At 38.3% G+C, this 12,736-nt stretch overlaps 1 protein-coding gene across 1 annotated transcript in view; it reads right to left on the bottom strand.

The window, feature by feature from the left end:
• The window catches only part of IQUB (IQ motif and ubiquitin domain containing), a 65,866-nt gene that overhangs the window by 11,729 nt on the left and 41,401 nt on the right, over positions 1 to 12,736 (bottom strand). Inside the window, exons 8-11 of the mRNA XM_089672139.1 lie at positions 11,520 to 11,695; positions 5,363 to 5,533; positions 4,265 to 4,441; positions 2,486 to 2,734 (exon numbers count right to left, since the gene is read on the bottom strand). Coding sequence (XP_089528265.1) covers positions 2,486 to 2,734; positions 4,265 to 4,441; positions 5,363 to 5,533; positions 11,520 to 11,695 — 773 coding nt within the window. The remainder of the gene's footprint in view (positions 1 to 2,485; positions 2,735 to 4,264; positions 4,442 to 5,362; positions 5,534 to 11,519; positions 11,696 to 12,736) is intronic.

Raw genomic sequence — 12,736 nt, forward strand, 5'->3', positions numbered from 1 at the left:
AAACTTCCCACAAATTTCATAAGGATACATCTATATGCACAATAACTAATTAAAAGTTATAACATGACATGACATAACTGAAGCACACTGGACATCAAACCATGTAAAAACAAACACACAAGAACAGCATGAAATGTAATATAAAAACAAATAAGTGAATAAAATAATTTGCTAAAGGGTTAACAAAATGCTCCCGAGCTAGTGTATACTGTGTAGGAGAGGTTTCCTTCTCCTATAAAATAACACGACGTCTAGACATTGGCCATGCCCCTGACAACATCGCTGATGACAAAACGCATTGGATGGAGCCAGAGTGTCACGTACCTGGTTGGGGAGCCTGAAGTGGAGAGAGGGCGCCCTCTTGCAGCCCCCGTTTGGAACCCCTGAAAGTGGGAACAGGGGCACAGAACCAGGAGGGGCAGGAGTGCTGTGAAGGTCTTGCAGCTGTCAGCAGGTAGCTGGGGACACAGGAGATCCGGACACAAGCTAGGTGCGGGTGCAGGGACGTAGGTGCAGCAGCAAGCAGGTGTGGCGGCAGTCAGGGTGCGGGTCTTGGGACCGAGCACCAATGCGTGGATGCGGTGGCTGATGGGTAGGACGGTGGTCCAGATGTAGGCCAGATGCCGAGCCGTGGGTGCAGCGGTAGGTGGATATGGTAGCTGACAAGATGCAGGTCAGGTGCAGGTGCAGGCAAAGTAATAATGCAGAGTGAGGCAGGCCAGGTCGGTAACAAGCGGGCAGATAAGTACAAGAGGAGCAGACAGGAGAATGGTCAGGGATAGGTCGGTGCAGGCGGAGTTCTTTCTTAGGCGGGTATACAGAATGCAGGAATCAGGATCAGAATCAGGAAATGTGTGCAGGAATGTATTTAGACCAGAAGGCAATGATTTCCATCTGAAGCAGGTTCAAATAGCCCGCCAGACGTGACGTGTGTGCTACTGCACATGAGCGAGCCTTCGGCGCTACCGTGCATGCACGGCCACATGCTCTTGCGCCTGCACACTCGCACCGCCGCGATTCGAGGGGATCCGTCGCACTGCTGTACGGCGACGGGATCCCTGACACAGAGCGTGTGACGTCATTGCGCACTGGAACGTGGCGGCCATCTTAATGGTTGGAAACAAGTTGTTTTTTGGATATGGTGACATGCTGTTTTAACTATTATATGAAGTACGTGTATTACTGCATTTGAGGCATTAAAAACTAAAAAATTACTGAACTATGAGGATTTCCTTTTCCTTTTTTAACTGGATTATCCTGTACGAGGATAATACTTACTTAGGTCTATCCATAAATTTTGTATTGAAGACCAAGACCCTTAAGGTTTGTATACAAGTTCATTGTTCGCTTCCAGGAAGCACACAGCGCATATTGACCTTTCTTTTTGGGGGTCAATATTATCTTTTTCCTCTTGGTGGTTTTTTGGGAACCTGTCGGATATCTGTTGGGTCTTGATTGATGAACTTTTTTCACATACAAAAAACTTTAGATTGGACTTTTTGTTATATTAAGAATGTTTTAAAGAGTTTGATTTAGAACTGCGCTTTCTCTATATATACTTTGTAATGATATAAGTGCTCTGGGAACCTTACTAATGTATATCAAAACACCCATCTATATACCAATATATCCTCTATATGACAAAGTGTTAAGTACTAGTAAATAAGTCTATGGCATAAAATATGGAGCTAATCCATAAGTGGTCCACATGTATTGTGGCCACCATATCCTCACGAGCAGGTTCAATTACTGCATTCAAAGTTTAAAAAAAGGATTGTTGCACTTAGCTTAATTTTCTCCTTTCAAAAGTCATTGAGGGATGCAGCTTGATGATAAGGTATTTGTATACCTAAACGTATATTTATATAAAGCCAAAATCTTTTTTTTCCTCTATTGTCCACTGAGGGACACAGCTTAGTGATAATTAAGCAACCTACAGTTATACTGCTGCCTACAGAAGAAACTAACACTAGGCACATAGAAAACTGAAGACCAATCCCCTTGTGGATATAACCCTTCCCACCTCACATCTGCTCAGTTGTAGTATGCAGTCTAAGAGAGAATGATAGCATATGAGGGGAGCAAGCTGTTGCTCTCATTGGGCAAGAAACAAAAAAACAACCCAAGGGCATTAAAGAGTCCATTGCTTAAGCTTGTGACCAAAACTAGCATCTGCGTGGCAGATGCATCGACCTTGTTGAACTTAGAGGAAGAATGTACATAAGTGCAGGTCACAGTGCTGCAAATCTGAGATACAGAGACCTAGGCGGTATAATCCTAGGTTAATTGTCATCAAGCTGTAACCCTCAATACAAGACAATGAAAAAGGCTTTGGCTTTGTACACACTTTAAGTATCTTTTAAGTTAAGGTATACAAATACATTGACAACTGAAAAGGTATAGTACAGTACAAATATTACAATTATTTATGTTATTAAATATATCCACAAAAACAACCAACCTTAGTTTTGATGAACACACTTACCTGGAGCACAAATGCTATTTTAGCATCATCACCATAGTTTATTTCTGATTTTTTCAGTTGTTTCAGTAAAAGTCTATATTTTGAAAATTCTTCTCTTTGTCGAGCTTCATTGTCTAGTTTTGAACATTTTCTACACCTGCCAATACTGTGAGCATTGGCAGATAGAGAAAACTCAGTTGATGGTAGGTAGCTTTTGCAGCTATTACAGAAATATATATTTTTGCGAAGAACAGCGGGATCTTGAGGAACCTGTAGATAAACATTGTAATTAGTTCAGTATCATACAACCAGAGGTGAAATGATCATCATAGCTTACCATAACAATAGCCAGACAATTGTGTTTAGGACTGAATTCTCACCAACATTCCTGTGCTTTTCTGGCATCTCTAAGAGTACAGCAAGGTAATGCTAAAACAACTCCATGCACAGATCCCACCACTTATCATTGATCCACACAAACATTTATTAGATAATTTAATGTTATTTACTGCAGGGTATAAAGGCAGCTGTAGTAAGTACACATATAGAGCCTACATATACCTTTGTATGACTTTATAAAGTTTTGACAGTTGCTGTAGGTTTCGTGAGATGGCCAGCCTCTCATATGTTCCTATTAGCCAGTAATGCCTTGGGAATCATTCCCATCCAATAGTACACAGCAACAGCCCTCAAGAAGGGGGAGTCTTTTCCCCCAAAACACATTGACTTGATGTACATGTCGCTACTTTTTATTAAACAGCTATGAGCCATACTTTAGCAATTGCAATTTCCTGGACACTGGACGCTCCTTCCTTTTTATCCAAGTCTACATGCTGAAACAACCGTAAGGTCTCACTGAAAAGGTAGCATCCCAATCTCCAAGAGGGTCCATCACCCCCGTACATCATTGGGCATTATCCAGGAAGGGATTCCTATCTTTTTGCCCACACAAATACCCACCCAGGACCAGTGACTAATCCAGTCAGTCCAGCGCGAAATCCAACACAAGCTATTAGTCAGTAAGGCCACCCACTGTAGTGATAACCCAGTAAGAACATGTGTAAATTGAGAGTGTTTACCAGTTTACAAGATGACAGTGCTGGTATGTTACAGCTGCCTGGGTTTTGGGAGCTGAAAGTGTCATCTAGGTATCGCTAGGTGACTGCTTTTAATTGCAACAGCCTATTTGGCACCTTTATGATACAGATGAGTTTATTTAAAGTGACACTAAACTCTGGTTTAAAAAAATCTTTTAAGTAAGAGTTCTCAACTTAAAGTGGAACTTTAGGTAAAAAAAAAAAGGCTAAAAGGCAGGAATCTTAATTCAGAAGAGACATGCTTTGTCTCTTCTGCATTAAAGTTACTTACCTGCCTGTCCGCCTCTGTACAGTGAGCTGTGCATAGGCAGCTCACTATATAAATTCAGCAATGCTGAATATGAGTGCACACCCGTGCATGCATGGGAGTGACTTCATCCTCGCCTGGCCAATGGCAGCAGCCGGCGATCAGGACCTGAAAGCTGGCCACCCAAAGAAGTGAGTGGCCGGGCGGGGAGCCGCATCACTGAAGACAAGGTGAGTACAGTTCCGCTTTGACAAAGTACCATCTATGGTCCTCAGCCTCCTCCAATCTCCAAATTCCTTTCTTTGACCTTTGGCTGTGACCTGACTCCCTGTTAGAGGGTGGCCACATTCATTCTCCACGGTTCCACTGTGTGTACAAATGTAGCCATGCTCTCTTTTCACAAGACTGAATGCTATAATGACAGATTTGCTTTAAAGAAAATCATCAAGTCATTACCTTGAGTAATCTGGCAACTTCTGGGTTAAATGTGGGAATTTTAATGTACTGTAGGAAAAGTGTCGATATTCTCTTCCGAAGTCCTTCCAAGTTGTGCTCTTGTACACCACGAAATAAAAGGTCAGCCTCTCTGTCAATTAGCTCTACAATTTCTTGGGTTAACTTGCAATTGTGTTCCTATGAAAAGTAAATGAAAACTACATTAAATATTATATATATATATATATATATATATATATTTTAATATGTATTTATTTCTGGGCCAGACAATAAAAAGTAATATAATAATTTCAAAAACAGGCAGATGCAATGACTTCATGATTCAGAAACAGGCAGATATTTTATTTAATAGGGTCCAAAAAGACCTCATTTGAAAAATAATCAGATCAGCCCATGTATTACTAGTTTCAGAATAATGAAGCACTGACGTAGTTCACTGCAAGCAATTTACCAAGATTTTATGTTCCTAAAAAAAACACTTGAAATATTACTTTTGGTTTTACATGTTCACTGAGGTGTTTGTCTAGTGACTTTCCCTATTATATCTTTATACAGAGTAAAATATGGCAATCCAATTACTGCCACTGCATCAGAAAAAAAAACATTTAAAAATCAGAACTTCATAAGAATAAAAATATTCAAGAAATTAGGTAACTGTTAAATCAGAAAGAAGATGTCCTCTACTTTGGAAAAATGTTGCCTGCTATAGAATGGTGTTTGTAAAAAAAGGTATAGCATGTGGATAGATACACTAAAATTAATTTCGACTTTAGTACATTGTCTTAGACCGAATTGGTTTCAAAATGTCCTGCCTACTGAACTGGAACTGATGCCCATGACAACAAATATTACATTGGCAATAAAGGCTGGCAGTTACAATTTATTGGCCAGGTTTGTGACGTACCTTGGTTAGCTACATTTTAGCCATTCATACATTATACGTAACTCCTGTCTAAGCTTTTTTTTTAACTAGACATTTGTATCTCTTAATATTAGATTAATAATTAATGATATCCACAAAAAATGAACTGTAAAATATTAATAGTGTTACAAAACACCTATTCACACAACTGATTTTTAAAAAGAAAAATAAATTACCTTGACGGTATGCTTAAGCGTCAAGAGTGCATCAATCCTTTCATCACGATTGAAGTATTGGGTGTTAATGCTGTTATATATGTCACGTAGCTCTCTGGCACGGATTGTAAACTGGGTATCCATCTCTGTAACTTTTCCATCAAACGCTTTCCATTTTTTGGGTTCACAACACTTTAAATGAGGAATGTGATTTTAGATACATCAATGTTTACATAAATATACAGCAAATGCAAACTAAGAGAAGTGTATGACAATACTTAAAGCTGAATTTTGGGGTCAGTGAAAACATTGCTTGAAATGATAGCAGCCCGGAACAGACGGTGTCCAAAGTGTTGTTTGTGAAAGCAGCCTATGTGGTGAGGAAAATAACTTAGTGTCCTCTAATGGCCCTTTTTGTGCAGAAGCATTAAGAGGTGGACACAAGTCTATTAAATTCACTTTTCTTGCACCTTTTAGGTCTACCTGCTGACTTTCCCACTCTGAGTCACATGACCAGCAGGTATGACAGCAGCTATAGTCTATGCAAGCCTCCACTGCTGCAACTTGTGCACCAAGGAATAATAGGACATAGTTTAACAATCAAAAGTAGATATTTAAAAATACATTTTCTTTAAATAATAATTTCATATTCAACATAAACAACATTAAGCTATTCCCTAATAATTGTATTGTGAGTCTGGAGTTCAGCTTTAACAATTCACATTTTCTGTATCAAAGCATAATAAAGAAAATAACCAAACTCAATTGTCTGCCTAAAGATAATGTGTTGAGATGGTAATCTTTGTTTTTAGAAAAGAAAATATTTAAGAAAATATTTAATAAAGAAAATAACCAAATAATATTTTCTGACTGTTAGATACAGTTTTCAGTATTCCAACTATACATATATATATATATATATATATATATATATATATATATAGTCAGAATATTGAAAACTATATCTTCAGGCAGAAAATATAATTTGGTTATTTTCTTTATTAAATATTTTCTTTATTATTCTAAAGACAAAGATTACCATCACAACCCAATCTTCTCGTAAAATGTAGCTTTGTGAGAAAACATTTTGAAAGTAATGCTTTCATATTTCGGATAATCACTCCTTAGGCATCAACATTGCAGGTCATCATTTCAGCCAGGAGACCAAAAACAAGACACTCTCATGCTGTTGTTATTGTACATTTTTAATCATCATTCAAATAAAATAAAAAAAAGAAATTAAAGACTTCTAAAGTAAAGCTAAGCACACGTAACTTTAAAATACCGCAAGCAGCAAGAAAAGTTCATATATAGTAAATATAAGCACACACAACTTTAAAATATAGAAAGCCCCTAGGAAGGTCCATGTATAGTAAATAAAAGCACACATTACTTTAAAATACAGCAAGCCCCAAGGAAGGTCTGTGTATAGTAATAAAAGCACACATAACTTTAAAATACAGCATGCCCTAAGGAAGATCTAATTACAGCCACCATCAATTTTTACGTAACAGACACGTTTATTCAACTGTATTAACCAGTAACTGCAAATTACAGTCCAAAGTAAGCTCTGGTATCCTTTGAATACAAAGAGGAGTCAAAGTGCAATGTGATGTGCAATAACTCTGGATAATTCTGGTTTTCCTCATCAACTGGAAAGGGTTGGCACAATAAAAGCTCTCACATGTCATTTTCTTTTTGCTTACAAGGCAGTATACAATTAGCATGGAATAAAATAGACTCTTTGAACAAAAAGAAATGAGTGGTCTTCCACAGTACTTCGGGTGCACTGACTACTTTTCTCCTGGAATCAATCCAGCTCTTAAAAAAGATAAGTAAATACCCAGAAACTTTATTTAAAGTGCACATACAGTACAGTATATGTTTGGAGACTAAGAAAGCAACATTATAATATCAATATAGTATTGTTTAAACTGAAAGGAAATCTGTATTGCCATAAATATGTAGGTGGACATTGCTGATTTCTCCTTCTAAAAAATACTGGTCTCCTAGTTGTCTTGTTGGATCTAATGGCCTTGATATTTTCTTAATCACTGACCTGGAACAAGCATGCAAATCAGAAGTTTTTACTTCTGATTTGCATGCTTCTGATTTGATGCTTCTCCCACTTCTGATTTGCATGGGAGTGATTTAGAAAGCAAGGTAATTAGCATGTCCAGATGGAGGCTTTTGTTCTGAGATGACATTATTCTGGAAATGTAATATGGGTAGTAACAAACAATTTATTTATTTCAGGTACTTATATAGTGCTGTCAATTTTACGCAGCGCTTTACATATATATTGTACATTCACATCAGTCCCTAACCCTCAAGGGGCATACAATCTAAGGTCCCTAACTCACATTCATACATACACATACCAGGGCCAATTTAGACCGGAACCAATTCACCTACCAGCATGTCTTTGGAGTGTGGGAGGAAACCGGAGTACCTGGAGGAAACCCAATGCAGGCACAAGGAGAACATGCAAACTCCAGGCAGGTGGTGCCGTGGTGGGGATTCGAGCCAACTACCCTAGTACTGCCAGGCGGAAGTGCTAACCATTTAGCCACTGTGCTGCCCAATTGAGTAGGATCTACTCTGCTCTCTAGGCTGTATGATGACATTGTTCTGGGTGTACAACAGTTCTATTCTGCTTTTATAAAGACAAGGTTCTGGTTTTGCAGCGGCATAGCTTTGACCCTTGGAGTCACGATTCTTGGCATAAATCAACCCTGTTCGGGCTTTAGGATGGTAGGATCTGGTCACTTTCCTGACCTTAATATGTCTTTGGTAGAACAGCACTGAAGAAAAGTACACCATTTTTTCTAATATAAAAAAACTGCATTAATCTCTTTCATAACAGTTTAAGTAAAAAACAGACCTCAACAAATACAGTTCTTCACTTCACTGTTTGGACTGGGCAGCATTTTGGTCTTCATGATGGCAAAAGGAAACACACTTGCCTTTTAACTACCACATATGTGCCCAGAGTCCCTAAGAAGATAACAGAATAACCATCGACTTGTAGATATATGTCATAATTTCCAATGGATGTTGTGCTCGAATGAGTATGAGTGAACAGGAGGTCATTTTCCCTGCCATGTAGACCAGGATACTGGCAGCTCTGGTAGAGAGGAGCCACATGTTTATATTCTGATTTTTACTTATGTCGAGGAGGGGTAGCAGTGGCTGTGGAGGATGTATTTATGCTTTATTTTGAAAAAGTGCACCTATTGTTTAATATTTATTGCAATGCCAAGTCTGTATAAATTTAAGTGACCTTTAAATATTTAATTCTTATACATTGAGAGTTAATTATCCTAATAAAATTTGTTCTTAGTTCCTTCAACTTACTTTGGACTTGTGGTTTATATATTAATTTTATTAGGAGTCTTTTATATAAAGTTTTTTTTATTATTTAGTGTTTACTGTCTCTCTAGGAGAGTAATCAAAATATGTATATACAGTATATCAGCCTTTTTCAATCAGGTTGCCTTCAGGTTTCTCCAGGTGTGCCTTGGCAAAATGCCTAAAAATTGTATACTAGCCAGCAGGTGGATCAAGCCTGCATTTTAATTATACAAAGCCACAGGTTTTCATTGTGCACCAATATAACTTTTTAGCTGCTTGTGTCCTAACAACCAAAGACGTCATTGGTTGATAAGGAGGACGTTGGTCACAGCATCCTTGTTTGCCCCTTCCTTGCCCCTCTCCATTAGCACTGAGGTCACATTAGCTGAGTGAGGGAGAGAAACTGAGGAAAAAGAGAAACACTGGAATACTAGTCAGTACCAGTGTGCAAAGGCGAGTTTGCTTTGCAACCTCTAACACTTGATGTCCTACGTGTGTGAATATTGCTGTTATGTAAAATGATTAGTTTCGTTTTTACATTTTGGAATGGGGTGCCTTGAGATTGTGCAGAATTTTAAAGGGTGCCTTGGCTAAAAAAAAGGTTGAGAAACACTTCAGTATATTATAGCGTATATATCAATACAACAACACCATTTTAAATCAGAAATTGGAACTAAAACTTTCTATCTTCTGAAGATGGGGCCATCTAAAACTGGCCATACATTATACAATACACAGTAGATGTATAGAGAATTTTGGGCACACTGGATAAAAATGTCAAGGGACAGGGATAGTAAGCACTAGGATCATTGATTCAGATTTCAACGACACTACTTGCATAAAGTTTGCATATTCTTCCTGTGTTTGCTAGATGTTTCCTCTGGGTACTCTGGCTTACTCTCAAATGGCAAAGACATGCTGGTAATGTAGGTCTAAATTGGCTCTTGTATGTGTATGTATGTATGTATGTGAGATACGGACATTAGATAGTAAGCTATTGAGGGCAGGGATTGATGTGAATGTACAATATATATATATATATATACACACACACATACAGTATCTGTATACTGTATACATGTTTTGGCTTATACATGGGGACAGGAAACCAAAGACAGACAAGTACAGTAAAACACTATGGTAGAAAAAGAATAAAATGCTTTCATGAAACGTAAAAGCAGCAGGGAGCCAGTGCAGCAACTGTTGGGGGGCAGTAGTGTGAGTAAAGCAGCTGGCAAAGCAAATCTGTCAGATACATTTATGACAGAATGAAGTTATGCCAGAAAAGTAAATCTGAAACCTAGTGTGGAGAATTACAATTCATAATTTCATATTTTAATTTACAAGGTGAGGCTGGATGAGAAAAACAGCCCAACGTATGATTCAGAGAGAAACCTTATTACAGTTTATCAGAACACCTTATTATAAGCACTAGTAGTTAAGCACTGTAATCTAGCCAAGAAGATGATCATAAGCAAATATGAAACCAAATAACAGCCTTAAAGCATACTTACAAAAGACAAACCAGGAATTCCAGTACTACAGATTACAGTGAACTGAGCAAATAGTTTCCAAGAGCTCTTGAGAACACAAATAAAATTATACAATGGCCTAGCTTCACGTTCACAAATTGGCTTGGGGCAAAAAACATGCTGCAATGAAGTTTTTAGTATCTCTCAAAAAGAAAATGTTATGTCTGCTGTACTAGCAAAACTCCATCTTACTGTATGTGTTAAATAATTTACACATTTAAAAATGCTTTAATTTTTACTTATTATGTACCTTACAAGGTAGTAACATATGTGCAATGGTGCTGTGTAAACAATATGCCGTTTAGATGAAGTGAGAGTTAGTTGTTATTTTCCTACCTTACTTACTGTTTATTACCTAAATACACATGCCTTTAACATTCAGGAAACATAAAAAGGTGGGTACAGCAGTATTATTCATAGTAGTCCTAATGATGAAAAACGGTACTCAGTTGTCTTGTATTATGGACCCTATAATTTTTTTTGTGAGATAGGAAATTAAATAATAGTAACTGGCTAGTTACTCCTAGACAACAGCCCTACTTCCTTTAGCATCACAGATGCCTTGGGTTTAGCAACAGTTCTAATTCAGCAAGTCACTCCATCTAGTAAAGTGACTTACTCTGTTCTGTGTTGGCCTTGCCGAGTGAAGGGATATCCAGGCTCAAATACTACCTGCATAGTTTAACAGATCACTTACCACGGATCACCATGTTAAGAAAGCATTCCCCATTTACCACCACCATTAAGTGTTCACTCACCACTGACCACAAACATTAAGGGGAGCACTCAGCACTAGCCACCAACCATAGGGGTCAGTCACCACTGACTACTGTTTAAGAGGACATTTACAACTGGCCAACACCACAGACCATCAAAGTATAAAAGGGCACTGACAACCACCATAAAAGAGTGTTAACTCCTGACTGCTGCACTCTGCAAGCCTGGTCAGGAAGGGGGGTAAATCCTCCAGAGGGCAAGTGGTTAAGAAATATTTTTCGGGTACAAGACTGCAGTATTTGTTTGCAGTATATACAGCAAGTAGGCTCAGGTTCTGTTCGTTATCTTTAGGCCGCTCACACTGTTGGGTGCAATCTGGCTATGCCCATTGTTCACTGGTGACTTCATCTCCTCAATATGCCCCAGGGCCTCTACAATCCTAGAAATGCCTCTGCCTATTTACGTTTCCTCCATATTGATGGTCCAGCCCTTCCCAATTGTGCAGAAAATAATCACAAGTAGCACACAACAGACTGATGAACTGTATAGCTCTTATGTGTGAGGATGACGCTTACCTTGTTTAGGAGAGACTGTATAGCTTTATTCTGGGTCTCCTCTCCAGCATCTATTTTGTGTCTGCCAATAGAAGAGATCAGCTGGGTCTCCTGTTCCAGTAGTGCACAGAGAGCCGCTTTCCTTTCAGCACCGGTATATTGTTGGTTAATACGCTCCACTTCTTCCTTTCTCCATACTACAAACAACATGGAATTAAACACAATGAAACTGAAGAAAATTATAATATATACAATTGCAACCAAGAAGGAGAAGAAGCCAGAGAGCTCTGAGCATGTAGCCTGCCCGCACATACACCAGTCCTCATCCGCTGACACAATTTCCGCCAAGCAGATGCGTTCAACGCTGGTTCCTTCACTTCCAGCCTGCATTCTGATGCCATGACTGCGTTCCTCACCATCCGTGGAAGCGGGACTCCATCCCTTGACTGTTGGGCTGTACAGAATCTGTGCACTTCTAATGGCAAGTTATCTTATATCTACTCTCTTGTGAGTGTTACTTACTTTTGCTGAATAAACCGTACACTAATACTACACTTAGTGGTGCCTCCCTTGTTCTATCTGACAATTGCAACCATTAAATACCATGAGAAAATTTTAATATATTCATCAGAACTCACCTTAGAAAACAGTGTCACTGGCCAATCGGATGTCACAGAAATAACAACTGGTATGTATAAGAAATACTCATTTACAACAAAAATTAAGCAACTGTGATAAAACTTACACAAACTGATAATGAGCTATAACCTTGCTAAGTGCATTGTTTTCTGAAGTCCATAATAGTTATATGGTACAACTGCATGTTTTTGTTTATGAAGTAAAAATTGAGAACAAAAAGCACTTTAGAATGTTCCAATTTGTACCTCGTCCTATGTTTTTAAATGCCCCTGGGTGTATTTCTTGCTTTCCAGACTTGCTTACATTTCTAGAAGCCTTTTCTCTTGGCTGTACATATATCTTTGTTTTTAAGGTCAAGTTTTTCAATTATTCACTATAAAAATCCTAAAGCAGGAAAACATGGCCTTTAGAAAGCAGAAAGCTAGGTTGACGATAAATGTCACTATTACATTATTATTACAAAAGATGGCCTTAGTGAGGTGCCTTGACATATTTTGAATCTATTTCCAGAAAACCGCCTGATATGGAATGCATCATCGTATTTTGTGCATACAAAGCTGATTAATTGTCACATTGAAATAAAGACATATGACCATTTG

This window comes from Staurois parvus, unplaced genomic scaffold (genome assembly GCF_062004578.1).
Source record: "Staurois parvus isolate SC_StPar_1 unplaced genomic scaffold, SC_StPar_1.0 ptg000120l, whole genome shotgun sequence".
Classification (NCBI taxonomy): Eukaryota; Metazoa; Chordata; class Amphibia; order Anura; family Ranidae; genus Staurois; species Staurois parvus.